The 27990-nt window shown below is 43.6% G+C and overlaps 3 protein-coding genes across 4 annotated transcripts; 1 reads left to right on the forward strand and 2 right to left on the reverse strand.

Annotated features, from left to right (window-relative positions):
* Window positions 1–27256, forward strand: LOC6614835 (frequenin-1). Of its 2 annotated transcripts, none has more exons than XM_032725229.1 (8): window positions 1–487; window positions 14695–14915; window positions 22089–22113; window positions 22757–22805; window positions 23534–23623; window positions 23723–23801; window positions 23998–24086; window positions 24147–27256. In XM_032725229.1, exons 2-8 carry the CDS (start codon window positions 14852–14854, stop codon window positions 24312–24314), a joined length of 564 nt encoding a protein of 187 aa, XP_032581120.1. In that variant the 5' UTR covers window positions 1–487; window positions 14695–14851; the 3' UTR covers window positions 24315–27256. The 2 variants fall into 2 exon arrangements, with proteins under 2 accessions (XP_032581120.1, XP_002039253.1); XM_002039217.2 differs by lacking the exon at window positions 1–487 and adding an exon at window positions 8520–8836.
* On the reverse strand, window positions 973–1891 carry LOC6614833. The gene has a single exon (XM_002039215.2). It carries the CDS (start codon window positions 1851–1853, stop codon window positions 1104–1106), a length of 750 nt encoding a protein of 249 aa, XP_002039251.2. The 5' UTR covers window positions 1854–1891; the 3' UTR covers window positions 973–1103.
* LOC6614836 (enhancer of split mgamma protein) lies at window positions 27244–27954 on the reverse strand. The gene is made up of 2 exons (XM_002039218.2): window positions 27771–27954; window positions 27244–27686 (listed from the first exon to the last, which is right to left on the reverse strand). The coding sequence occupies exons 1-2, from the start codon at window positions 27942–27944 to the stop codon at window positions 27411–27413; spliced, it is 450 nt and encodes a 149-aa protein (XP_002039254.1). The 5' UTR covers window positions 27945–27954; the 3' UTR covers window positions 27244–27410.
* Window positions 27955–27990: the final 36 nt, after the last annotated feature.

Genomic DNA, 27990 nt, shown 5'->3' on the forward strand with positions numbered 1-27990 from the left:
ATTGCCATTCGCACAAGTTGCATGTTCGCGACTCGATTTTCTGTTTCGGTTCGGTTTCCTCATTGTTTTTTTTTCGGCTTCCTCTATTTATTTTAATTTTTTTTTTCGTTCGATTTTTTTCCGAATTTTTACCGAATTTTTGTTTGTTTTTTTGGGCTGCTCGCGTGCGCTGTGCATATTGGAAATCGCCACCCACTTTGGCCAGCAAAAGCAACGCCAAATAGCAAATAACAAAAAAAAAAAACAGCCAGGGAATTCTAATTAAGTGTGCGCGCTAATGCGTTAAACTGCTAGCCAATTTGTTTTTAAGCCAAAGTGAAAAGGCCTTTGTAGTCCATTGTTGGCTGCTGTTTGTTGCTGTTTCGCCTTCTATTTGAGTGGAAATTACATCCATAATTACGCTTAATCAGTCGATTACTGTCATCGCCAACACGAACCAATACGCAGACCCACCGCCGCATTTGATGACCACACTAATGAGTGCCAGGTATGTCGTTACTTAGCCCCGGATAAACAATATTACCCCTAAACTCATCCCAATCCCTATACCAATCCCAATCCGAGTCCCAATCCGAATGCGAATCCAGCTAACCAGATAATTAGGCAGATTTCCCGCGGTGGTTTTGATGGCCTGGATGGAATGGGTGGTATTTTGGGTGGCAGCTCGCGATTGCCAATTGGCTTGCAGTTGCATTCGATTTGCGGTCCATGTGCGGTTGCATTTATCTTTGGGTACAAACCCTGCGGTTATTACGATAGTTTCAGGTCGATGACTTTGGCATTCTGTGGTTAATTATGGACAGGAGATCTGGAGAGTGAATTTAATCATAGTTTCTGGCTTCTGCGGTGCGCCGCTATAACAGCTTTTGGCTACCAATCACTTGAAGATCACATCAGGACACCAAATGTGGCAGTTACTCGAAAGAGAACTATGGCTTAGTAACTTTCTCAAGGTTAAACTTATCACACGCTAGATTTTATTGTATGAATATGCAGAAAATATATAATAGGAATTTGCCGAAGTTTCAAAAACTAATTCAATTTTAACGTATCAGGTGCAGTCAAAATAAAATAGCTAAGAATGAACTGCACTGCTCCTTCGTTTAACAAGGCATCTGAATCTCATGGTGAGTGGGATTGGCTTCAAGTTGCTGCAGACACAGGCGACACATACGTTTGTAGATAGGGAGCTCGGGTGGGGGAAGTGTTGGCAGTACATAGTCTCTGCGCTCGAAACCCTTCCTCCTGTAGCCCACATAGAGGGACTGCCTCCAGAGCGAAGTATTTGGGAAGTAGCCAATCAACAGGAAGTCCAAGGACACCCTCCATTCACCAGCTGTCGAGTTTAGGGCCAGGGCGAAGATGGAGAACGAGGCGAGCAGGCGGAACACATCGAAGACATCGCCACACAGGAACAGATTGCGCACTGCGGCCGGACAGAAACTGAACCAGGAGCCCCATTGACCTCGTCCCAGGGCGAAGAAGAGATCCTCGAAGAGGCCCAGAAAGGATTGCCACAGCTGGCAGTCGATCCAGTACACCATCTGGAGCAGCAGCATAATCTCCGACATCAGCATCAGGATGCAGACGCGGTGACGACACCGGCGCACCCAAAGTGGTCGGTACTGCATGATGGCCATGAGTGTGCCGCATCCAAAGTAGACTCCCGCCCAGCGTTCATTGTCGCCCACGATGTGCCTAAGGGAGGGATCCAGTGGCGATACGATGCCATGCATCAACGGACTCCAGCGATTCCAGCGGACCAGCATGCCAATGGCCAGGATCAGCCAGGTCTCGTAGAGATCGCGCAGCATTTCAAACGACATGCTAAGTTCGTGATATCGATTCATCATGGGTTGGAAGGGAATAATTTTGTATACTATGTACTGTGTAAAGGTGGAAAGTGTAGAAAATACTGAATATCTACATGTAGACTACTTTGATTGGCCTTCCAGTTGCTTGGATTATTACTTTTTGGTTACTTTTGCATGGTTATTGATTAGCTTATGTTCTCACCTTAAACAGTTCACGTAAATGAGGCAACAACTGAAGCATCTGTAGTGGCACCTGCAAGTGTTTATGCATCGCTCTCTTTTTGTTTTTCATCTCCTTCTCCCTTGCTCGCATTCCATACTTGTCCACACTTTCTAACACACACACACACACAAACGTTCCCGAGGCCTAATAGTTGCCACAGTGGAATGGATACTTAAATTTCACATTCAAAAATATTAACGAAACTTTACACATATGACATGCGTACTATTCTATGCGGAAATTTAGTGCTGCATACTTTTAGACACCTTACTAAGTTTTTTAAGTTTTACTGAGTTTTTTATAGCTAATCTTCTTAGAAATGCCAAGTAGTGAACTAAAGACCCCCCATTGAATTAAATTTCTTTGCATGCACTCAAACGAAGATAAGAGAAATAATTATATCTAGGTATTTTTCTAATTACTGCATTTTCCTGTTTTTCCCACCAACTGACATTCGCTGCAGGCGCTGCCTCCAAGGTGTCTGGCAACTAGAACTAACCCCATCGTGCCACCACCCCAACTGCCACCTGCCACACACACCCACACACACACAACCAATGCCCCAGCCCCCATTTCCTCCCACCCCTTGTCGTCGGGCCGAAGTAAACAGCATTCGAGGGTAGTGTAAACAATCATTGACCTCGTTCATATTTCTTGGAGCGCTCGCTCATTTGCCTTTGGCCCGAGTCCCAGACGTTGACTCTGCCTGGTCGCAATTAAAATTGTTGTTTAGCTAGTAGCCCCCGTGGACGACGTGGCCCCCTGGTCACCCCGTCATCCTGGTCCCATTTACATTCCCATTCGCATTTCGTGGGGAAAACAGAATCATTCGGCAGGCGGCATTTGGGCACCAATTAGCCGCCGAGAAAAGAGGCAAAAATCTGATTCCATTGCGATTTCTCTGCCCCGGCAAATGATGATGAGCATAAAGCACAAAGGCAAGAAGCGAGAAGGAATCAGGAATCTGGAGCTGAAAGCAGCCCAGAGCCCAAAAGAGCCAAATCACGATAGGCTCAATGGCAAAGACACAAGAAAAGTGAAACAATCAGGGATCCGGTTAATCGGGAAAACCGAACTGGGCCATACGCTTTTATGGCATATTCATTTTAATGGGCATGTTGAGTTTGCAGCACTAAAGTTCCGATAACTATTATCCACTTAAAGTGGCAAATTTAATATTGAGCTTTATGGTTTTATAGTTCTGCAAGGATTTTGAGAATGCAGTAAAGACTTATAAGAAATATGAAGTTTACTATATGGATAACAAAAGTTGTTAATAGTTGAAGACCCTTAGAAATCTTCTTTATCTTTTTGTCTTTAAAATACCATTCCCTCGCATGGTGCAAGTTGAAATTAGATAAAATACGGAATTCCAGCCTAATCTGCCAGCTGAGTGACTCCGTTTGGCTAAAGAGCATCAAACTTTGTCCAACGATGGTGAACCGAGAGGCAAGTTTAAGCGTCTTGTTTGCAGCCAGGCCATATTCCACATCCACATCCCTTAGCCTGAGCTTGAGCTTGAGCCCATGGCCTATGGCTCGTGGCCCGTGGCTTGTGGCCCAATATCGAGGCAGGCAATCAAGGATAACGCGCATTATCCCGAGGCCCACATATGGAGGGAAACGCTGGGGTCAGAGGGTTGGAAATTGGTATTTGGCATTTCGTTGTATGTGTGTGTGTGTGCGTCGCCGCGACGCCAGCATAGCGCTGGTTTAGCATTTTTATGTGTCCCGACCCCCAATCACTCTCCTTCGCCCCCTTGCCCTGGCCTACAGAGACATTATGTAGTTGGCTTTATCGCAAACGATTTGCCAAACACAATATGACGTCGGCCAGAACTCAGCACCCAGATCCCCAGTTTCCCAGTTACCCAGTTACCCAGCTACCCAGCATCCAAGATCCGAGACCCAAGACCGCGACCGAGAACAGGACCAGTCAATGGCAATGACAATGGCCACATGGACCACAGAACCACACACACACATTAAGCCACATGTGCCACAGTTGGCAGGCGACCAAAATGTCCGAGGTACATAGGATTTTTGATGGATTGTAGAGAATGATTCAAAAAAGTTTCCCTGCACTTGGAATTTATGCTACATCTTTGAAAGATAGATCAATTCTAATTAACAAAGCAAGTGATAGATATATTTAAAACAAATCAAATACGAATTTGTGTATATTAAGAAACGGAACTTAAGTGCTCTTGTTTTCTTAACTGGTTGACAAGATAGGATACAACATATAGAGTAATATAAAAACCCTATTTGAAATTCAATTTTTAACCAATTGCACTATATCTTATATTAGTTATATTAGACTCTCCCACTTGCAAAGCGGCAACATAAGAAGTCAAGGTGCTTAAGTATCTTGAATTTTATCAGTGCCTGCAAATATTGCCAATTGTTTTTAACGAGCTCAAAATGATAATTAATTTGCAGGTCTTATGCTGGATTTTATGCCTTATATTATGGTTATTTTTATATATTTTCTTCCCCTGGCAAGACATTTTCCTGTCGCCTGTCCCTTGTTTAATATGTATTTTCCCCACACAGTGGCCACTTTTTATTTTCCAACTGTTTTTGTTGTAGTCAATGGAGCGGCGTTAGAGGCTTTTGTTTACTTGACGCTGCTGACTTTTTAGGGTCCTTCCACCGTTTATATGGCGCATAAAATTAATAATAACAACAAATGGCGCGGATGGGAGTTGGGTTGCCGAGTTGGTTGTTAAACGAAGGAAAGCAGCTTAAAGAGCGGTCTTCAAAAGGGATAGTCCCTTGGGCGCTGAAAGAAGGTTACCCATCCTCATCCCTACCCAACTACACTCTACTTCACTACCCACTCATCTGCACTCATCAATTGGAGCTGAGTTTTTAATATTTTGACAGTGTGCCAACTGAGTTGCAACTTGCTCACTTGCGTTCCTACTCAAATATCAAGCATACGCCACGTTAGCCAGTGCTTCTCGAATTTGTGTCCACATCGCTTCGTTTCGTCTCGTCTCGTCTCCCTTCTTCAGTTCAGTCGGATGCTGGCGCCGGCATTCGGTGAAGTGTCTGGGAGCTGTCGCCTCTGGCCGGGATCGGGCATGGGCATGGGTAAGTGGATATGGGTATGGCCTCCAGTCGAGCAGCCGTTCACACGACACTCGAAGTGTTCTGAGCCACTACACCGCCACCTCCTCCTCTCCTCCTCCTCCTCGGGCTCTTCTTTGTTCCTGTTTTTGCCACTTGGGAAGTGCGTCTATTAATTTTCATATCGCCAGCATTTCTCAATACACCCCTCGCAGTGCTTTGGCTCATTTTTGGCTTATGAGGCACTTCCTCGTAAATTTACCCGGGCCCACACTCGCACACTCGTCAAATTAAATAATTATGCGCCTAATTATTTGCGGGCGTTGAGCGTTGTACACAGCACAGTGTGCACAAGTTGGGGAAAATGTTTAATTGTTTTTTAATTTGTATTTAAATGTGGCAAGCACTGAGCCAGCTAATAGACATCTGCGGCGCGCTTGGAACGTATTTTTCGGGGTGGCTGTGTGTCGAAGGGAAGGAAGGGAGCAGTGGAACTGGGTGAGCTACTTCAAGTTCCCGGTAGAGATTGATTCCCCACCAGACGACGAAAGGCTGGCGGCGTCAGCTGGCATTTTCCTTGTCGCACCCTCTTATGTCTCACTGATTTTTCCCTTGCTTTTCCTCTGCCCCTGCTTCGGTTTGTTGCCACACTTTCCCTGCGTGTGTGTGCATAATTTCCATTCGAGATTTATGCACTTCGCTCGGCAATTGGTTGCTTCTCCATTGTTTTTTTTTTCCAGCTGCAACCCGGTTTTATGGCCGTTGATTAGCATAGTGTTTGTTGCACGCATTCGAATGCAAGTGCTTTGAATTTGTGTAGCCTTAGCACCTAAGCGCCCGGTTTTTCTACTTTAATTTCATCTAATGCCTCTGCCACCACCTCCCACTTCTCTCTGCTGGTTTCTGGCCTGCATTTTCCTGGAAAACTTTAAGGGGGATTCTTGGAATTTGCTGGGCTTAACTTCTTCTGCTGCTGCTGCTGCTTGGCTCATTAGCTTATTTAACTAAACTGGCCAGCAATGGAGGCCCTGGAGAGCCATCCGCCCAACCGAAAATTGCATTTGGCCGGCTCCGGTCGACTAATGCAAAACTTATTATCCGCTTGTGCTGGCTTACGTGCCGCAAGCTTCTTGCAAATAATTCGCTCCTTTTCAGCCCCACGCCTAACCCTTCAGCCCCTTACCCGTCCAGCCAGAGCTCATCTGCTCCATTCCTTGGCAACGTTGCGCCTGGGGCATTCGCCAAAAACTGCACACAAAATTCTTGTCGGCTTTAGCTTGGCTCCACCCACGGCTGCCCAACCTTTCGTCGCCAGCCTCCCTGTTCTCCAGAGCCTGGCCCCCGAAAACCCTAAAACAGTGAAACCGTAAAACCCTAACCATGTGCAGTGCGCGCACTAATTACGACAAGGTCGGTGCACTAATTAACAATGGCTTTGAGGCAGTTAAACGATATGGCGCTCAAGCAGGAGGGGTGGAAAAACGACCACGAGACTCGTGAAAATCGACTTTGCATCACCAACAGCAACTACAATAACGTCAGTGGGGCAAACTCCACAGCGGCCCACGCTGCGTATGATAAATATTGTTGTTTCCCATGCGCACTGATAAGCGAAATGGAGAGCTGGAATGCCACCTGAGCGCACCGCGTATGATATATTACCCGGGTGATTTCCCCATCAAACTGGTTACAAGTGGAATTATGACGCCTGGCAATTGAAATAGGCATTTGAGTTGCAATATATCAAAGTCACTTGGCATAAGTACTTTCAAGATAATTGAAGTAAAATGCATTTGGATCTGCATACTTAAGGACATCATATAACCATATAGATTATAAAAATTAAATAACGATTCGGTTAGATTAATAAGCAAATTGTTCTTTAAGAATTACAAGTGCTGTATCAGGTTATCTATCTATCTGCCTCAACAATTGTGTATAAACAACTGCGAGGAATAGAATAACATCATTTGCATAATTATTTTTTGCATAAACTTTTTGATTTCGAGCACCGTGCTCCTTCGCCGGGTTTTCCTTTCTCGACCTCTTTCCCACAAAATAAATTTCCCACGCCGCTTATGACGAACAATTTTTGTTGCTTTTCGCAGTGGGCGGTCAGGTGCTGCGGTGGGTGGGCGTGGCGTTGGCGTGAACATTGTTGATTTAATGCGATTAGATTAGATGAGATTTTTTGTTTGCGATACGATTCTTCCTGGCGCCAAAAACTCACTTGTCCGTTGGCCGCGAGGAAAAGCTTCGCCGCAGCACGAGCTTTCTGTGTCGCAGAAGAAAAGCTCGCGTGGTGAGTAGTGGGAGTGAGAGGGCAATAGCGCGGGAGCGAGAGGTAGCCACTCTGGCGTGGGAGTTAATGCTCGTAATGTCGAATTACTGGCGTTCCCCGTTCCGCATTTATACTCCTGGATTTTTATATATATTTTTTAAGCCGCTGCCTTTTCTTGTCAGACTCACGCACACTGCGTCACTCACACACACATACACAGATGCGCACACATGGCTATGTGGCACATATTAATGCGCTAATATTACGCATACGGCACGTTGCCCCCATTTCGGCTGCATGGATTCGCTGGCAGTTGGGCTTCCTGCACAGGTGTGCGCAACTGAATACAAATGCAAATTGAAATTAATAAATTGCATTACATAATTAAAAATGCCAGCAGAGAGTGAAAAGCAGCCCAAAGCGCCCATAATTGAGTAATCAGAGTTCGCCAAGCAATGGTTCTAATTAAATGCACTGACCGCAAAACTGTCACAGGATTAAGTGCCCGAAAGAAAATGAATACAGATTAAATTCTACGAAGAGCAATTCAAATATTATCTCATCTCATGATCAGATTTCGCCTGTCAGCTGCCCCAGGCCGCTCACCAATTTGACGGCAATCTCATCTGCAGGATCTTAAGGCATCTTCCCGAGACATTTTTGTTGGACCGCCCAGCTTCTTCGGGGGGATTTCCCTGTAGTGTGACCAGAGCGCCTGAAGGCGGGCGGAAAAAAAGAACCAGAGGCTGTGCCACTTGATGCCATTAAAATAAGCCACGTATTTATTTATTTATTTAAACTACTCGAGCGATATCTGTGTTGGCTTAGCTGCCTTCGCCGCCATCCTTGTGCCACCGCATTCCTCACAGCCTCTTGTCTTCCGGCTGCTGCCTATGATGATTGCGTTTCTCTGCAGAAAGCTCTCAGGGATTACGGGGGAGTTGGAAGTGGAAGTGGGAGCGGGACTTGGAGTGGGAGCGGGAGTGCAAGTGGCGTGGCTATGCATGGCATGGAACCACGAGAACGCGCCTCGTTTAACTTCGTCGGCGGCTCGTATCAGCAAGGACATTCGACCTACTGTTGATTGCGCTCCGCTCCGAACCGAAGCTTTTCAGTTGATTTTCAGACCGTGCCACGAACGGAACGAAAGCCGAGTCCGGAGCCGGAGCCATCCGAGTCCCAGTCCGCATCCGCATCCGTGTCCGTATCCGTATCCGTATCCGAGTCCGAGAGTTCCGCCCACCCAAAATAAGAAAAAAGCCGGAGTCGCCGCATCCGCCTCTTTTTGCCTCCGTTTATATTTTTTTTCTGTTCTCGTTGTTGTTGTTTACTGTTGTTGCAGCGCTAATAAATGTAAAAACACAAAAAAGAGGAAATTTAAAAACAAACAAAAAAGGGCAAGCCGCAGACGAGCGGGGTAAAAGGCAAGAAATCTGCTTGGAATGTAAGACAAATTCTCGAAAATATTTTAAGCGATCCCAATGTTTGTTTATTTGGTTTTGGTCTGGTGTAAAAGGCTTAAGCCAGGCAAATATTGCTCAGCCAAGTGTGAGGCTTTTGCCAGTTGATGTCCTGTCAAAGAGCTCCTTTATTGATAAAGCCACACCAACACGAACACAATGGGCCAGCACACACATGTGCACACGTACACATACACACATACACTGGGAGAGTCAAGTCTGACAACTTAACGACTTACTTAGTCAAAGAACCAAAAAAAAAAAAGAAGGGGGAGCAACGGTTCCAAGAACCCAAAGAAAAATGCTGAAAAGGTACGAGGACATAGAATAACATGACCCCCGAAAAAGTGTTGAACGTGGCGGGGGCGGTGGTGGGGGCTTGGCCTAATAGACTGCCCAGGCAGCCCATAAAAGGGTAACTGAGAGCCACACCCACCCACACAGAAACACATTGTAACTGCCAGTCTCCCCACTTTCCCGACCACCTCTTACCTTACCAGTGATAAAATACCATATTCAATTTTTGTTTTCACTCCTCGCCTGCCCGAAATACGTATACCCTGTATCAACTCTCTGTCAGCTGGACATTTTGACATAGGCTTACCATCGGCTTAGTGGACATAATATTTGTTTATACTGCCGATTACTTATAGCCAGAAAAACTGAAAAGTTATCATCTCTTTTCTATAGCCTAATGGCAATTTGCATTGGAGGGTATGAACATAAACTAATTCTTAGATATATACTTGGTACTTTAAATAATGTAAATGGTTTCTATCTCATAGTATTTAAGAGTGTTTAAGAAAGAGTACAAATTATATCGATCTTAGTAATAGTAAATCAGAGGAATATCTTAAGTTTAATGATCAATTATAATCTATAATATGAATTAGAAAATATTAGTCATGGCTTACCGATATGCTAATATTAGTGATATATATATTTATATATAATTTCACTTAAATACCATGAACATATATTTTAATTTTAGATCCAGGGTATTATATCTTCGTACCTCTCCAAAGCATCCTTCCATTCTCCTTTGCTCTCTGCTGTCCAAAGGATGCTTCTTCTTTATCCCGCTGTTGCGCTTTGACGAGCCAGACGACGTCAGCGAATCCAGCCAACCCCCCAACCCCAATCCCCCTTCAAAAAAACATTCCCACGCCCCTGCTAGCCTGCCACCCTGCCAGCCCCCTCCGCACTTCTGCAGCCTTCGCCTGTTCGCGTGGCTTACGAAATTGAATGAAAATAATCAAATCAAAATGAAAGAGGTTATGTAAATTTCGCTCACGTGTGTGTGTGTGTGTACGTATGTGTGTTTTTACCGACTCTGCAGTTCCTACTCAAAAACATCTCAAAATTGGCGGCTGCGCACCCCTCACCATGGACTCCGCACCCGAACCCCGGACACCGGACCCTGGACCAAGGTCACGGCACCTCGGAACTCGAACCACGGACACCGGATCCTAGTTTCCATGCAACCTGAGCGGTGATTATGTGTTCAGGATGAATACTGAAAATGTAATGAATGGAACTTTAAGGTAGTGTGTCTGTGTTTATGTGCTATCCCGTTACGCTCCTTTCGACCGAAAGTAACTTTTATTACCAATTCGTTGGTATGCTTTCTCCGCCGCCATTTGCATAATTCACAGGGCCAAGTTAATAGCCAGACATATGAGTCCCCAGCAAAACTTTCGAGCTCCAAAAATGTTGGCGAAAATAGGGTTGCCAGCTTATCTGCTGCTGATAAAGCGAGTTGGGGTACAAATATAGTGATTAGACGGTGGTGGCTTAGTTACGCAGGTGAATAATGGGATTGCCAAGGACATCGGACAGGAGTTTTTTGTTATGCCATTGCAGCGATAAGAAAACCAGCTGACGAATCAATCTGCAATCAAATACAAAGGACCGCAATCACTGGACGCTTTTCCCCAGTTTTCCTTTTATTTTCTTTTCTTTTTTCTTTTATATATTTTTTTTTTTTTTTGCATATTTGCGACAATTTGCAATTTCTAACGCACCCGAAAAACTTGGTAAAAACTGGTACAGCTAAGCTGGCACTTCCTTCGTTTGGGCAAAACTTTTCGCCCGAGACTTTGGCTGGCTGCCCAAAAATTGCAATTCCTGGATTTGTCGAGAAACGAAAAGGGGATGTACATAGCTAGTTCGACTCCAGCTGGCGTGAATAATTGTTTGCTTAAAAATTCCATTAAAAGGCGAAATAAACCAAGACGTGTCTTCCGGACTGGGAACGCCACTCGAATTGAGGCATCCCGAAATGTGGTCAACACAATCTTTAATGAAGGGATTGCAGGCGGCATTGTTTAGAGCCTAATTTATTAGGCCAACTTATCGCCGGGGCTGGCTGGAAAATTATGATTTTGTCCTGGCAAGCAAGGCGAAAGTTTCGCAGGACTCACGAAAATTGAGTATTCACTGGGGAATTCCTAATTTATGGGCTCCGAAGCTCGGTGTCCCCCATCCCCTCGCTTCCATTCAGAATTTCGACCTGTTACTGAATGGGGCTGGCTGGCTATTTAAGTCATTGACTAATTTACTTAGCTCAAGTTTGATCGAGTTTGGCCGCCCTGCCCAGGCAATTAAAGTTGGAAGCAACGCCTTTTGTCTCCGTTTCACGGCCCTGAAGTTGGCGAAAATACCAAAACAAATTAGCATTAGAACTAGTTGCTGTGTCTTTGCAAACTTATTTACAAGTCGTTTGGCAATTATTCAATTCAATGGCAACGCCGATGGCCATTTTATATAATTTTCTGCGATGCTTGCTCGCTGGGGGTGTGAAAGTTGCTGGGCCGAATGGCCAAATGGGTAAATGCATTTAGAGGTGGCCGGAAATCGCGTAATGCCCTTCGGACAGCCAGGTGGACTCGGAATCGGATTGGGGGAAACGGAATAGGAATCAGGAGCAGAGTCGGAATCAGAATCAGAGCCGGAGAATCAGAGAGCCATGACTGACACTGAGACAAGGCAGAAGGCCAAGGCGGAGGCGCCTTAAAGTATGCTCAATTTTCTTTCCTTTCAATTTCCGACTCTGACAGACACAGACATGGACTGGAACATGGACGTGAACGTGGACGTGGACTGGGATGTGGACTGAGCCGCTGGACGACGACGACGACAACGATTGAGACGAAGACGAGACAGACGCCCCAAGCAGTTGGCACAAACAACTTCCTAGGGGGAAGGGGGTGGGGATGGAGAAAGGGTTTCCGGCAGGGCGGGGGCAAGGACATGCAGACATACAGCAAGCCGGCCACCCAGACAGCCAGCCAGCCAGGAGACTCAAAGGGACACGGTGGTGGAGTCGAATGTGGACGTGGCCTGGACACGTCGCTGGGTCTCAACGTTCGTTAGCAGTTGCATCACCATCGTGTGACCCCTGAACTATGCACCCTGCACCCAGTCCGCCAACCCAGCCACTTTTGCCCTTTTCAGTCGAATTGCTTCCCTTTCATTCATTTTTTTCCCCCACTGACTCTGGGGCATTGCCTAAAATGTCTCCCCAAATGATCTTCAAGGGGGGGAATCAATTTTCAAAGCTCCTCATTTTGTGGGGGCTATTCATGAGCTGTCCTATCAGCTTATAATTTTTTAATTCATTTCCCTCGCTAGCGGCGTTCTCTTTTTGAAGATAATGCTGTAATAGATAATCTTGTGTAGGGAGTATTTATAATTTGCAATGGGATAGATTATATAGGTGCTTTGATTATAAATAGTGATCAATTTAGGATGAACTCAAGAAGACTATCTTAACGATGTTAGTTAATTACAATTTCATACTTTTGTATTTAAATAATATGTTTGCTCAAGTCCCTGTATCATCAGGCTTAGAATATCCTTCATAAACCATTTATGATTGCACTACTATAGAAAACACCTCGCTCTTGATACTTGTAAATGCTAATCGACTTGTAGTGCGCCAAAGATGTTTTACTATATTTTCCTTGGCACATATTCAAGTTCTCTTGAACATTTATCCATTTATTTCGCTTCAGTTGTAATGCCATTGTGTTGCATTTTTAAGCTGGATCTGTTCAATAATTTATTTCGGTTTCGGGCTCCATTTAATTTTCCTTTCTGCCATGTGCCATCAGTCCAAGGCGTCCTGCGTCCTTTGTCCTTCGTCCTGTGTTCCTGATCCCCTTACCGTTTCTCCCACTGTCAGTAGTTAACTTTGGGCACATCCGTCGAGAATTGTCGTCGTCGTCGTCGTCCACACGTTGACTTCGCTGTGGATTTCAGCTGGAGCTGGATGATGGGAGCTGGAAGCTGGGAGCTCCATCAAAAAGTTGCCTCGGCTGTCGGGGCCATTTTCTTTGCCGGCTTCCGCCAGGCCCATCAAAATTTGTCCGCAACTCGTAAAATGAAATATGAAAATGGCACAGACAGATCTTTTACGATTGCGTTATGCAAGTTTCTGTCTAATTTGTCATGATTTCTTCGAGGACTCCGCGCGCCTAATTATGGATCCTGGTTTTGGGTTTTTGGCTTTAGGTCTTGGGTCATAAATTATTATTATGGCACATACGTGAGGTGCTTTTGGGTTTGGGTTTTTGCCTGGTCGCCGCCTCCATTGCCAATTCAAAGTCAATTAAAGTCTCACGCAATTTGCTTGTCAAGTGGCAACAAAGAATTTAAAAGCTTTCTTCCCTGCTCACTAGCGCATTGAATGCTATGGGGATCTGGGAAAGTGGAAGAGGGAAAACTTGCCTGGGAAATTATTAAAATTTTAATTACGCAACTCTACGGGGGAAAACTTGTAGACATCATTCTGTCGTCGCTGCCATTGTCGTCATGGTTGACGTTACACAAACCTGCAGAAAGGTAAAGCAAACAGGGGTTTACTGTGATTTTAGGAACGAACACTTCGTACCCAGTACTTGCAAATTCTGACATTAATATCTTGACTATAATTTAAATATGTATGTGTAGTATGATGGCCTAGCTTTCGAGCTATCAAAACAGCTTTGCTGAAATTCCATTATTAATGCATTTCCAGAATGGCAGATATAATCCTCTAAAATGCTGATATAAATAAATCTTGTCTCCGGATTTTAAGACTAGAATTTAAAATTTGAACTATCTTGAAGAAATTTAATATTGAATTAAAATAGTTAAAAATTAAATACCCTAAGAAATTGCGAACATCCATCTTGGCTTGAACTATTAACTTTTTTAAAATTGTCACACATTGTCGTAGATACAAGATAGATTTATATCTTGCAGATAAAATAAATTCAAACCTATCCTCGAATGAATTCCAATTCATAGCATTTTGTGTGACCATTTTACATAAATTGCGGACATTGCATTTGGTATAGGAAACGATATTGCCAAAATGAAGTGCTATTTCGGTCTATGGAAATGAGGAATTTGGTTGAAATTGGCCGAAATTGTATTCGAACGGTCCGACAGGGCCAAGTTCATAGCCATGCCGTAAGTTTCGGCTCAACTGAGTTTAGTTGAGTCGGATGACGCACTGGCGCAAGGCTCGGGGGGCAGTGGAGGGCCAGAAGGAACCGAAGGACGAACCACCTACCCACCCCCACTCATTGTGCTGCGGCTGCTGTTGTCGTTGCGGTTGTTCTTTGCCTTGTTTTCGGTGATGTTCGAGGTGGGTGGTGGATGGAGGATGGTGGATGGGTGGGCGCTAGTCCTTTTGGCCAGGCCCACACAAAAAGCCAGCGCTGACGTGATTAAATATCAAAGTACCCTTCGGTGCAGGTGGAGGCACCGATGAGCGATGCCTTCGCCTTGACAGCGTTCAGTTTTCGGGTGACTATCTCTAATCCAATGCCGCTACTTGTGCTTGTACTTGCAGATCGAACTGAGACCTATTTGGGATAAGACACGCTCACCTAATTACCTGTCACTGACCGCCCACTTGGCCAGTTAGCTCAAGAAGCAGAAGCAGAAGCCTTATCCCCCAAAGAGGAAAAGTAGACGTATCGTCATCGGAAACAAGGCGAACCTTCACCATGGGCAAGAAGAACTCAAAATTGAAGCAGGACACCATCGATCGGCTGACAACGGACACATACTGTAAGTACCCGTACATCTCGAACTGCGTGCATTTGGTATTTGTAACAGAGAACTGCAAGGGTGGCACTTTTTACCACTCGACTCACACCCTACAATTTTGTGTGCGGGTGCTACCCGCCACGCACATCGCGGGTACTTACAAACACACAGTATAAATCTGAACATACAGACAAGACACCCCGTTGTGCGCGCACCCGAATCAATACGGTGCTCTGCGTCGCGGGTGCCGATCACACTCGGTCACATTACCGTTAAACACATGGGTGTTTCCAAAAATACTCGAGTGGTCTCGTAGGTAGTCGAGTCAAAGACAAGATGCGTAACTCCATACGTTTTACACTTCATACGTTTACACACTATTCTTTCGGCGTGGCTCTAGACTTTGTCAAATACGTTGTATAATATGCCCTTCATCTTATTTTTATATATTATTTTAATTATATATATTATATTATATATTATTATATTATATATTATTAATATATATATATATATATATATATATAATTTAATTATTAATAATAAATAATAAAATTAATTAATTAATAATAATAATAATAATAAATATTATTATTAATAATTTAAATATAGATTACAGTAAAAATAATAGTAATAGTAATAATGCTAATAGCCGAATCTATGTACATAAAGTCACAAAATTCATTTCAAAAATGACTTTATGTAAGAATATTTTTCATTAGAGTATTCAGCTAGCGACGTGTGAAAAATTACAAGGCAATAAAAACGGGTGGCACACATTGAGTCCATCAAAGAGCAAAGACATGAGCACGAAAATTTTCTTGGGTATTCCCTTTTACCCTTCATTTCTTATACCCGTCACACTTCCACCATTACAAATTTTAGGCGTACAAAAAATGACCAGAGAACTGCAGCCCGCATACAAAAAATGACGTGCGGCCGATCGTTGACTGTGCGTCCACTCACCCAAACGGTTATTGCGCAGCAGGCCTCGGGTGGTTTTTTTACTCGTAACAATAACACCACGTTGGTAAAACACTCGAGTATTTTGTGTTGCCGCAAGTAGGGTGTCAAAAAACACGGGGTGCCTAGAGTACCGAGTGTTTATCGGGTGGACGTACAGTGCCAGTGGCGGGCTGCAGTTCTCTGATCTGTAACATATATATCTCCATTTGGTTGCGTATACTGGCCACAAATCACGGCTGGGTGCGTTGGCAGCCTTGAACTCCCCGGAATGAGTTACGAGTTGTTGCCTGAAAGCCTTTTTGGCAGCTCCGGTAATGTCCCATGCCCACTGCACCACGGCACGACCATCATATATCAGTGGCAAAGTTCTCACAGTGCTCGCATTTCTGGGCTAAAGCGCAATCCTTTCAACTGCTCATTTCCCCCGCAACTGGCCATTCATTATTTCTGGGATTTCTGGGATTTGGTCAGCAAATTCCATTTCACTTAGCTGTGGATCGCCAACAAATCCTTAATGGTTAAATATGCTAACAGCAGTGGGAATGTTTAAATGGTTCTTTAAAATTAACATATTTGTATAATATTTCAAGAGTTTCAAAAGGAACGAATTGGTAGCAACTCATTCATAGTTCAAAAAATTAAATAATTTTAGCCGTGGAATTATTTTAATAAAAAAGTAATACGAGTATTAACAAATTATGTAAATGCTGAAAGTGGCAAATTAAAAAAAATACTTCAATACTCATGCTGACTGCGGTAAACTAAATGGGAATTAAAACTGATGACGGAAATGTCAGAAATTCCGGAAAAAGGCACATTTTTCAGCTTTAAAATGTGGCAGGCAATAATGTGGACTTGTAATTTGTTTAGTTGCCACAAAATGTTGCAAGATTGGTTGCTTCCAGACCATTTTGGACGTTCGTCGTTGAACACTTTTCGATTCCGTTGCATTTTTTCCTTTTTATGCAGGCTAAGGCCCCTCAAGGCTTGTGTTCCATTTAATTTTTTATGTAATTTCTCTTGGACATCCGCATGCGTGTGCATGTGTGTGTGTGTATGAATAACCCACCGAGCGACGTAGCATACAGTTTTATATTTTCTAATAGTTGCACATGCCAGAGCGCCCTGAGGGGCCAACAACGACTACATGTATGTGTGTGTACGTGTACACATGTATGTGTGTGTGTGAGCCAAGTCGTCCTGGCGCGAGTCCTGCAATGGGTTTCTTCATTGGAGGCTCCTCCATTGGCCCATTGCGCTTCGATTGCAGTTTAAGCGCTTGGCTATATGAGCTTTAAGAGTTTTCTTTTATTGTTTATTGCCTCAAGTGCCCCCATAAGTAGGCAATACTTTTTGCCGCCTTTCTTTTCTCCATTTCTTTTATGCGATACGACTGCCATATGTGAGTTTCAAACGGCAACCTTATATTCATTGCGCTTAAAGTCGTCTTACGGCATTTTGATATTATGCGAAATTTTATTGTACGGCTTAGTTTTCGATTAGCGGTCAGTTGAGTGCATATTTAATGCCCATAAATTGCCCAAACACTCATTTAGCTGTTTGGCGGTTCATTAATGTGGCTTGTGTGTTCAAAATGAGCGCACGAATTAAATAATACATCTAATTTATACGCTCTAAAATTGGCAGACTAATGGGTATACTTGTTGAATTTATGTACTATACTCTGCAGCATTATGGTTTGCCTTGTATTCTAAATGTAAATCAGCTCCTTTAGCAATCCGACACACTTCCTGCTAATTCGCTAAACTTTACCTACACTTAAGACCACATTTTGATTGTTCTGTCATAAAATTCTTAATTGAATCGAGTGTATGAGAGCAAAAGGGGCGACTGGTGGACAGGCATAGGGGGGCACAGGACGCATTAGAGTGCAATATGGTAGTTCAGTGAATGGCGGGCGAAAGAATAACAAGTTGAAATGTGTGCAACATTTGATTACTTTTCGCCGCCTTTTAGCTCGCCACATGGCTTTCCATTTATTCAGCCCTTCTTCGACCATTCCTCACCCCTTCTTCACCCTGGCTGCACCCCTACTTTAGCCCTTCTTTTGCACCCCGCACACATGGCTTTCATGTCAATTTCTGTTTGTTTTACGCTTCGACAAACAGTCGCAGTATGGGGCGCAATGGCGCTATGACGGTATGGCGGGACTTGGGGCCAAATCGCTTATAAAACTAAAATGCACGTCCCTTGCCAAGGGACATGGGTAAATGGACCCCCCGGATCTGATCCCCCTCTTCAACCCACACCCATGGCTTACGACACGCTGCAGCAATGTCATATTGCTATAGCATTCGGAACCGCATTCATTTGGCTTTGGCACATGCATTTCGCTATGCAAACAGACAGAACATCCCAGTCGGTTTGCCGTCGAGGATGGCAAAAAGATTCTATGTCCTCTGGCGCCCACCGCACCAATCACATGTCCACGCCCATGCCCATTCCACATCCGCCCTGTTGGCACCTCCCAGCTGATTTCGCACGCATTGGCTGACACTCAAAATTCACTTCAATGTTGAAATTATTATTGCACTTGTTGTGTTCCCTGTTCCCAGCACCCAGATCCCTGCTCGAGATTGGACTGAGTGGGCGGCCAGTTGAGGGAGCACTCAGCTTGTCCTGACATTTTGTCTGGCATTTAGCAGTGGAAATCAAATGTGTACAAGCAACAAGCACAGCTGAACATAACATAATAGAACGGCAAGAGCATACACTGAGCGAAAAGGATACTGCCAAGGGAAATGAATCTGACTTGTTTTAAATGCGATTCTTCTATTCTATTCTATATCTATTTCTCATAGATATCATTATTTTGACACTGCCAAATGTAATGCATTTCATTTATAAAAGTGATACATATTTTGTTAAGTGTAAGAGAAAAAATCACAAGATGATCGAAGGGTTGTGGAAATGGGCTGATAGCCAGTCTGCATTTCCCGTCTTGTTGGTCCTTTTAGCCCAGGCCCACTGTTGTGCACACATGTTGTGTATAATTTGCTAATGGCGCCGGCATTGGGCAACCTATAACCCTATCGCCCAACCACCGCCTCTCCCTTAGCCCCATCCCCCACTAAGATCCCTCATGCCGCTTGCATCAGTCGACCATTCATTGAGTCAGTTATTCGGTTCAGCACTGTTCAGTTCCACGAGGCTCCACTCTGTTACTGCCATTCCCTGGCTGCTGCTCGTTTATAGACGCAAATTGATAAAGCAACAAACAGAAAGCGATTCGCCAGGGAAACGGCGGCGGAGGGAAGTGGGGGCGAAACTGAGCGTATTGCCATATAACGACATTAGAAAATTGCCAATCGATGGGAAATTATGATGTGCTTTGAGTCAACTTTAGCTGGCAGCGATGTTTTAGCATTGCAGGAACAATGAGTGGGTATGCAATGAGCAGGCAAACCCAATCAAGGCAATGAATCGAATCAATGGAAACTGAACTGCTAATATGCCATGCCATACGATCGGGTTGCATTGCATTGCAGCAGGCCATTAATACAAAAGAGCCAGCCCAATTAGGCGCAAATTTTAAAAGGGTTAGCGAAATAAGGCCTAAAAGTATCAGGGACATATGCTTTCCAATCAAATTGGAAACCTTAAAATGGAAACAAGGAACGTCATGAAATATCAGTATAGTTCCGAATCTAAATTGTTGCATAATTGTAGCCACCTTCACTGGTGTCAACAAAACCATAGATATTTTTAGAGTTCTCTTCTGCGATGTGAAGTGCCTCCTTGAATACATATTCTAAGAACTAATTTTAGATAGGATCATGATTAATTAGTGGGTGAATGCACCGGCATCTGGGCCCTGTTCCGAGAACCAATTTGAGATTGGATCTGTGTCTGGTTGCGGACCAGTTGCCAGGCCAATTTGTTCCTGCTCGGGGTGTGTGAAAGTATGACTATGACTGCGACTATAAGTATGGGTCGGTCTATGGGGCTGGGACAATGGGGGCGTAACCCCGCCCCAGGTGAGTGGTTGCGTTTCAGTTGCGTGCGAGGCCACCAAGGGGTTAACCACAGACATGCGATGTGGCTGTGCTCAGGGTTAAGCCTAGTGGCGAGGTCACTTGTTGCCCCGCCCGGAATCGCTGGGATCTAATCAAGTTTGGTAAATATTTGAGCCGAACTGGGGACGACGCACATCCTTCTGGATGTGGAGCACTGGCTGCAAGGCGGTTGAGTTAAGTTGAGTTGAGTTGGTGGCCAAAAAACACGCACAGTCCTTGCGATTTTCCCTGTGTGCGTGTGCGAATACGTGTGTGTGTGTGGCCCGCATGCAGCTCGCAGCTCATTTAAAGTTCACTACTCATTTTTTCCCAGCACTTTTCTCTTTCGAGAGCGGCACGAGGGTAAAGGAGAAAGCGAAAGGGGGAAGGGAGAAGGGGCGTGGGGCCTTTGCCAGCCATTCATTAATTAGCATGTGGCCACACCCAGCGGGAGGTCCTTGCTGTGTCACCATCCTTTTACACTCAGTGTGTGCGTGTGTGTGGTGCTTGTGAAAAGTTGAAATTAAATCAGTTTAAAAATTAAATTAAGTAAATACAAAAAGGCCAGGCTGGCGGCATTTTCGGCGCTTTTTGTGCGCCTCAAAAAATTATAAATAAGATTGAATAAACGCTGCGGGCCACAAACAGCTTGCTTCAAAAAAACCGAGCGCCGCCTTGTGCAAATAAACATTTAAATCGAAATAATTTTTGCCAGGACCTGTACAACCCCCGCTGCCCTGGCAAGTGGGACTACGTACTAATTTGCTTTACAGCTGCCGGCGCAACACAAACACTAGCACATCAGCCAGCGATATGTATTATTCATGTAGCCACAGTAAAAGTCGTCGGCCGACATCGACAGCGACAAGGATAACGCTCCTTGGAGCTTACTTAGCCGACGCGTTGGCGTGCGCAGACTTTTAACAAGCCTGCGGGGCAATCTCTGGATTATTCAGATACACACGTACACAAGCATAAATAAATGTATCTAGATATGCTCGTGTATATGCTATGGACCTAGGCTGTGGCCAATTTCAATTGCGTGCAGCAGCTGAAGCTGAATTTGGCGCCCAACATGGGGCATATTCAACCGGAATAAAAAGGTCTACCTATTGGAGGGCCCTTGCCCAAACGCCCCATCATCAGACCAGCTCGTCTCCATCATCATCAGCGGTCCAATACCGCTTTGTTTTTCATTTTCAAAGTGGTTTTAGCCCACATCTCTCACTATGAGCCATACCTGCGCCCAAGAGAGCTCTATAATTGCGGGGTTAAAAAGTAATACATGTGAGTGAAGTATCCTCAATAAAAACCAATCAAATTTGAAGTTGAATTAACAAAAATATTTGCCAAGAAAATTTTACAAAACGCTGGAAAAACCTATTAGTTTCGACTAATTTATATGAATAACTAAAATGGTTTGTTTAAAGCTTACTTTTCCGATTATTGGCTGGCTGGGTTTAGTTGTGTTAGCCTGCAACCATTTAATTATGCATATTTATTAAAGCTTTAAGTGGTTCACAGCCGCTTTGTTGTATCTATTAGATAGCCAAATAGTTAAATGCATGTACGTTTAAACTAAATATTTGATATGGAGTTTACATAACTCCATGCAAAGGTAACCCTGAAAGGTTCTAATTAATTAAATGATTTATTAAATGAGTTGTGCACTCACCATGGCTGATGCACTTCCCTTTTGGCTGGTCGTAAATTGTGCTTGCATATTACTCATACGCAGCGTGGCGCGAGTATCAGCAGCAGCATCGGCAAAAACACAGATACGGGTGCGGATGTGGATGTGGATGTTGATGGGGATGGGAATGGGAATGCGGATGTGGACGGGGATGAGTATGGGGAAGGGGCAGGGGACGGGAGGAGGACGTGTCCGCTAAGCCTGTCAAGTGAACGCCATCAATCTCCAAGGGCAGTCTAGCCTTAGACGAACTTAAGCCGCCATAACTCAGCGGCTCAGCAAAGGCACTTGAGTGCTGGATAAGAGGGTGGGATGGTTTTGGGACTGCTAAGGATGGCTTTGGATGGCGATTCGGGGGATTGATATCGGTGTGCTGGTGGGCTCGATGTTGATATTAAGAATGATGGCCTCGGGACCCTTGAGGCGCAACTAAGTGCGGCCGTTTAGCCCGCCGCTTTATTGTTCCCTCTGGAATTGCTCAACTAATCTGGAAATTCTCCCTCTTGCCTCTCGTTGCAGTCACTGAAAAGGAAATTCGTCAATGGTAAGCATGTCCATGGATTTTTCGCAACACACAGCCCGGGCTTTTCTCTATTTGCGTGTTCGATTCGTATCCCTATGAGTTTCGGTATTTTCATTTTCATTTTCATTTTTATTTACTATTTCAATTCGATTACGAGCGCCCAGGACTTAAATGTTTCATTTTCCGATGCGTTTTGTGTGGCTATAATTAATGGTGGAATTGCAGCAAATTTCAGCTCGCTGTCTGCGGTTGCATTGGGAAAAGTTGAAATTAATGGCAGCACGAAATAAAATGTAAATAGAATTTAAAATGCGAAATGCAAAATGCAAAATGGAAAAGCGTGCGCGTGTGGGAGTGCAAGTGCGAGTGATTTCCCGGAGGTAAACATTTTCCGGAGCCAATATTTATCTTTCATTTGTTGTGTGCTGCCTCAATTATTGGTTTTTAATTTAATTTCTGATTCATATTATTTGTGGGTACCGCACTGTCCCCCGTCTCTCTATCCATCTCTTTCTATAACTGCCACCCCCTCTCTCTTTCTCTCTGTCCTTTATGCTAATCTGTTTATCTCGCCCCGTCTCTCTATAAACCCGCTGTCTCTTCCTGTGATCTCTGTGTGCTATGCTATCCGCTATCCCGATCTCTGACCTCTGACACATCGAAGGCACAAGGGCTTTCTCAAAGACTGTCCGAATGGCTTGCTGACCGAACAAGTGAGTACCCCTGCAATTTTATCCCCCGCCATCGTCGCCGTCGCCATCATCATCACCATCATCATCAACCATTATCCAACCATTTGCCTGGCTTTCATCATAAGCGACCACAAACGGAATCCTCTTATTTCGGGTCATTCCCGGCAAACTGCATACATATGTATGTGCGTATACTCGAATATTTTACACACATTTATATATTTAAGCCACACTCTGCCCCAAAATCCTGAAATGCGGTTTGTCCTTATTTTCAACGTTCGGTGCTTTTTTGTGTATGACTTTTGTGGCTTGAATAAAATAAATACAAGTTCTACCATACATGCATGTCCGCAGATTCAAGCTGCTACGTCAGCAAATAAACTGAATTTTTGTCCCTCAGAAGAGGAGGAGCAGTTGCCACATAAATTTCCCCTACACCCAGCTAACACACTTACATTCCGATATAACTATGTATACTAACGCATACCTTTGCGCTGGCGAAGAACCCAAAACCATATGAAACCGAAATACACCACCCACCCATTCGTGCGAGTCGTTTATTTCACTTAACTGGAGAATTTCAAAATTTTCACTCTAATGCTATTTTATGTGTCTAGTTCTGACTTGCTTACTCAACACTGAACCCCAGAGTCGACGGCAATAGCAAACATTTACTTGTCTAACCGCTCTCCTCTGCCATCTCCCCTCTCTGTCTGTTTCTCGTGCCCTCTCGCTATCTCCCTTCGCAGGGCTTCATCAAAATCTATAAGCAATTCTTCCCCGACGGAGACCCCAGCAAGTTTGCCTCCCTGGTCTTTCGTGTCTTCGATGAGAATAATGTGAGTACGCTGATATGCTGACGTGTTACTATATATATATATATATATATATATATATATATCTTATCTACATATCTGCACATGTGTGCGAATCCGCAGGATGGCGCCATTGAGTTCGAGGAGTTCATTCGGGCCCTTTCCATCACATCACGAGGAAATCTGGACGAGAAGCTGCACTGTAAGTTTTCGATTTGATTAGATGGGTAATCTATAGCATTAGCTAGAATATTTTGCATGATTGCGAGACTCTTATTTGCCTGATATGGTAAAATAGTACATTGTAAATGTTTTAATTAACATGATGATAGATCATATTCCTTCCATGATAGATCATAATCCCTCATAGCTAACGTTTTCTATTTGCCTTTTCCCAGGGGCTTTCCGCTTGTACGACGTGGACAACGATGGCTATATAACACGCGAGGAGATGTACAACATAGTGGACGCCATCTACCAGATGGTAGTGAGTATCTCTGTATCCGTATAGCTATATGCCAAGGCTACAGTAAACACTTGCTTGCAGGGACAACAGCCGCAGACGGAGGACGAGAACACGCCGCAGAAGCGGGTGGACAAGATCTTCGATCAGATGGACAAGAACCACGACGATCGACTGACGCTGGAGGAGTTCCGCGAGGGCAGTAAAGCTGATCCACGTATAGTGCAGGCGTTAAGTTTAGGTGGTGATTAACCGCGGGACCTGTAGTCGTGCGGAGAAGGGGCGGGGAGGGAGCGATAGTGACGGTGATGGGAGGCAACAGCGAATCAAGGATCAGGAGGGTCAAAGCTCGCCCCACAAGCACGTCCACACCACGCCCGTGTACCATATGCCATTTGACCTTTTGGGGGCAGTTCGATAGCCCTTATCCTCCCCCTCCCACACACACCCACACACCATCACACAAGCACACACACACTCCGAGTTTAGCCCATTGCGAACTCGTCTTAAGTGAAATTCCAACTAATAGCAAATTATTTACGCATATATACATGATTTTTCTATTAACAACAAACAGCACAGCCGCATAAAGCTGAAAAACAAAAATGTTTAATGAACAATTCGTAAATTAATGGAAAACAAAGCAACACCAATTTAAGTCGAAAAAGCGCTTTTTTAAAAACATATTTAACTCGTATTTGTGTATGCGGCAGCATGGATGAATATAGGTATTAAATAAATGAAAACCTACATAAATTAACTACATATTAGGCACTTGCTCTATAATGATCTTAGGCATTTTTATTGAAATGCTTGCCAAGCAAACGAGAAACCCCAATTGACAACTATCGCAAAGAGTTGCCGATTAATTAGGCCAGTGAATAGTTGCAATTTTTTTTTGCGAAAACTAAAGCTACTCGGCCCAACAAAAAAAGGATAGTACATAATGCAGCACCGACTAAGCTGGTACTTATGCCTAAAATATCTACATATATACTGGTACTTGTACCGATATTAATTCGCTATTGGCTTAGAAGCCACTCGATTGTTACTTTTTTTATTTGCCGTGCCAACTGCTCTAACTGTTGATAATCGAACGTGTTGATAATCGAAATTGAAGCTACTATTAAGCCAAAAAAGCCACACACTGATACACAGACCTATTTACTCTCAATTTAATCAGATAACCGACTCTATTAACTCCAAGTCCTAAAGAGTCCTTAAAAGTCCTGTGGACAAACATGCATGTGGATATAACGTAGCGCTATGAAGCATGCGGCTTAATTACTCCTCTTGTATGCCCGATTCTTCACAATCTTCAGTCTCCATTCTTCATTCTTCCCCCATTGAGCTTGACAATCAACCTGATTTTGCTGCGGACCATCCAATGGTTCCAATCACCCGTTCACCTCAAGAACTCATCTCATCGGGCACAGGAGGAGGACACTCCTAGACGAATCTTTGATAGAACTTTAATCCTTTTCTACTATGTGTTTATTGTGCATGCCTTAACAGAGCAACGATAATATCAAATTGTGTATTTCTACTTGTATTTGTACTTGTTTTTACACCTCACCAGAGCTTGAAAATATATCGTATGGGGGGAAATCCCTATAATGCCTTACCAAAAACCAAACGAAAACTTCCAGTCATCGACTCACTCACTCCCTCTCTATCTCTCTCTCTCTCTCTCTCTCTCTCTCTCAATCGCTCCATCTCTCTCTGATACATACATATGATTTTCAATTTGATTATCCTTTTCGTTTGATGAGCTTCTTCTTCTTCTAACTCAAAAGAAGAGCCATCTAATCACCATGCTAAAATAATTTCTATATTTTATATGTGGTTCAGCTTTAGATTGTAAAGAAAGCGTTATTGTAAAGATATTAGCCAGTTAACTGAACACGTTTATAAGATCCATATCCAATTATCCCCATCAATCCTATCCAATCTATCGCCCTCATCCCTCATTAATCCCGATTTGTAGTGTTGCCTTGTAGAAACATGAAATTCTGCTTTCCGCTTAGAAACCCAAAATTTAACCGAAATCTATAGATTTAGCCAAAGACTTTTGCTTTGTCGCTGAGGTTTCAGATTGGATCGGCCCTAGATAATGCTTGTCTCATCCTCTCTGACACCGATATTCCGATTCCAAATCCGATTCCGAGGTTTCCACCATTTTTTTTTTTTGATTGCCCAGCACCCGAAACACATATTTCTAGTTGTACACTCGTATTTAAATATACCTAGATAATGGCCAAATAAATAGATATACACACCTATATATATATATAGAGAGAGAGAATTATATATATATATAAATATATATATATACACACACAGATATTGATAATTATATATACATCTATTATTATATAGAAGTCCCCATTTGTATTTTACTTGTGCAATTTGCAAATTGTTTTTGCATAGATTTATTGTTGAAAACGATTTGAATTTAAGAAGACACTCACACCTACACTGCACAAAATTGCATGCCTTTCTGTCCTCGAAAAAAGTGAAATAAAAAACTGAGTAAATCAAGCGAAGCTGAGAAGATATCGATATCTAAATAAACGAAACTATGAGTATACCTATACATATATGCAACAGATACAAATCAGCAGGTCGATGGAAAACCAAACTAAAACAAACTGCAGCAACAATCAATTTTCGCGCTTCTTACACTCAAACTCGAAATTATTGTGAACTACATACATATACTCGTATTGTACATACAAAGGCGGAAAGTTTGAGGGTCCCGACAAAAAATTCAGCATAGACTGTAATAAAATCCCATACTCACTCACACGTATGCTAAAAAAAAAAGCAAATAAGCTTAGAGCAAGCTTAAGGATAATCTCTAAAAACACCTTTTGTCGACCACTCTACTCTGATATGTATTTTTTTTGGTTATCTATTAAGCTACTACATTGATAACGTTAACGATACTGATAGCAGCAGAAAAAAACCTTACTTTGTGTGCATTATATTCAACATAAGCAATACTTAATTTAGCATTCGAATGCATTAAGCAATGTTTATTAACAATTAAATCGATTCTAAACTTAAACCCCCAATGGAAACTCATTCTCACACTACACACATTCTACATTCTACATTCTACACACAAACCACATACCTAAAAAGTTTTTGGAATTATTGCGAAAAGAAAAAGATAAACTTAAAGCAGAAAACGAATGTGCAGTTTTATTTCGTGCCTCTATCGCAAAAGTGTCTTTAGTTGTTTTGGGACTAAATACTATATAATTAACCCATAATAATCGTTTGCTTTTTCATACCATTTGAAATGGTGAGTTTAGGAACTTTTGTGGATATTTCCCATGATGACTACCAGGGCCTCCATAGATTTGGCTGGGATTTGGATGCGGAGGCCATAAGCTGATCCAATTCTTCCACAAATTCGGAATTCGCCTGATAACCGTTGTGTTGCAGAAATTGGGACACTTCCAGGATGCATTCTCGAAAGCCACTCCAATAGCAATCGATTGGGCTCTGATATTCTCTGGATGTAGGCGTGGCCACAGGACAGTTTTTCTTGCTCAGGTGGTGAACAGCCAGTTCCAGGACGTCTGCCATATCCATTTTGTCCATTGTCTCGGCGTCCTGAATTTTTAAACATATTATACCAATTTTTGAGATGAGTGAGCAGTGCAGCACAGGAGACCAGGTCAATGCGCGGCCACTCACCAGATGGGACACCTCCAGAAGCAGCTCCTTTATATACTCCAGGCAGCGGTTGATGCGGGACCGCCGCTTCTTCTCTATCATTGGCTTAAACACATCGCGATACTGATGAGATCGTGACTTGGAATTCGTCTTTGCTCCAAGATGGGACTCCTGCTCATCGGGACTTGCCATCATAAGCCTCGCCCAGCTCCACCTCCGGATCTTAAGCGACTGAATGGCC

The sequence above is a fragment of the Drosophila sechellia genome, chromosome X (genome assembly GCF_004382195.2).
Source record: "Drosophila sechellia strain sech25 chromosome X, ASM438219v1, whole genome shotgun sequence".
NCBI classification, from domain to species: domain Eukaryota; kingdom Metazoa; phylum Arthropoda; class Insecta; order Diptera; family Drosophilidae; genus Drosophila; species Drosophila sechellia.

What these genes read in the sequence shown, in the direction of transcription:
- LOC6614833 (XM_002039215.2), bottom strand. Translation starts at nt 1,853, where the DNA reads ATGATGAATCGATATCACGAACTTAGCATGTCGTTTGAAATGCTGCGC.
- LOC6614835 (XM_032725229.1), top strand. Translation starts at nt 14,852, where the DNA reads ATGGGCAAGAAGAACTCAAAATTGAAGCAGGACACCATCGATCGGCTG. An exon ending in GTGTCTTCGATGAGAATAAT is followed by an intron (nt 23,624 to 23,722) that starts GTGAGTACGCTG and finishes GCGAATCCGCAG; the next exon opens with GATGGCGCCATTGAGTTCGA. An exon ending in TCTGGACGAGAAGCTGCACT is followed by an intron (nt 23,802 to 23,997) that starts GTAAGTTTTCGA and finishes GCCTTTTCCCAG; the next exon opens with GGGCTTTCCGCTTGTACGAC.
- LOC6614836 (XM_002039218.2), bottom strand. Translation starts at nt 27,944, where the DNA reads ATGATGGCAAGTCCCGATGAGCAGGAGTCCCATCTTGGAGCAAAGACG. An exon ending in TTCTGGAGGTGTCCCATCTG is followed by an intron (nt 27,687 to 27,770) that starts GTGAGTGGCCGC and finishes TTAAAAATTCAG; the next exon opens with GACGCCGAGACAATGGACAA.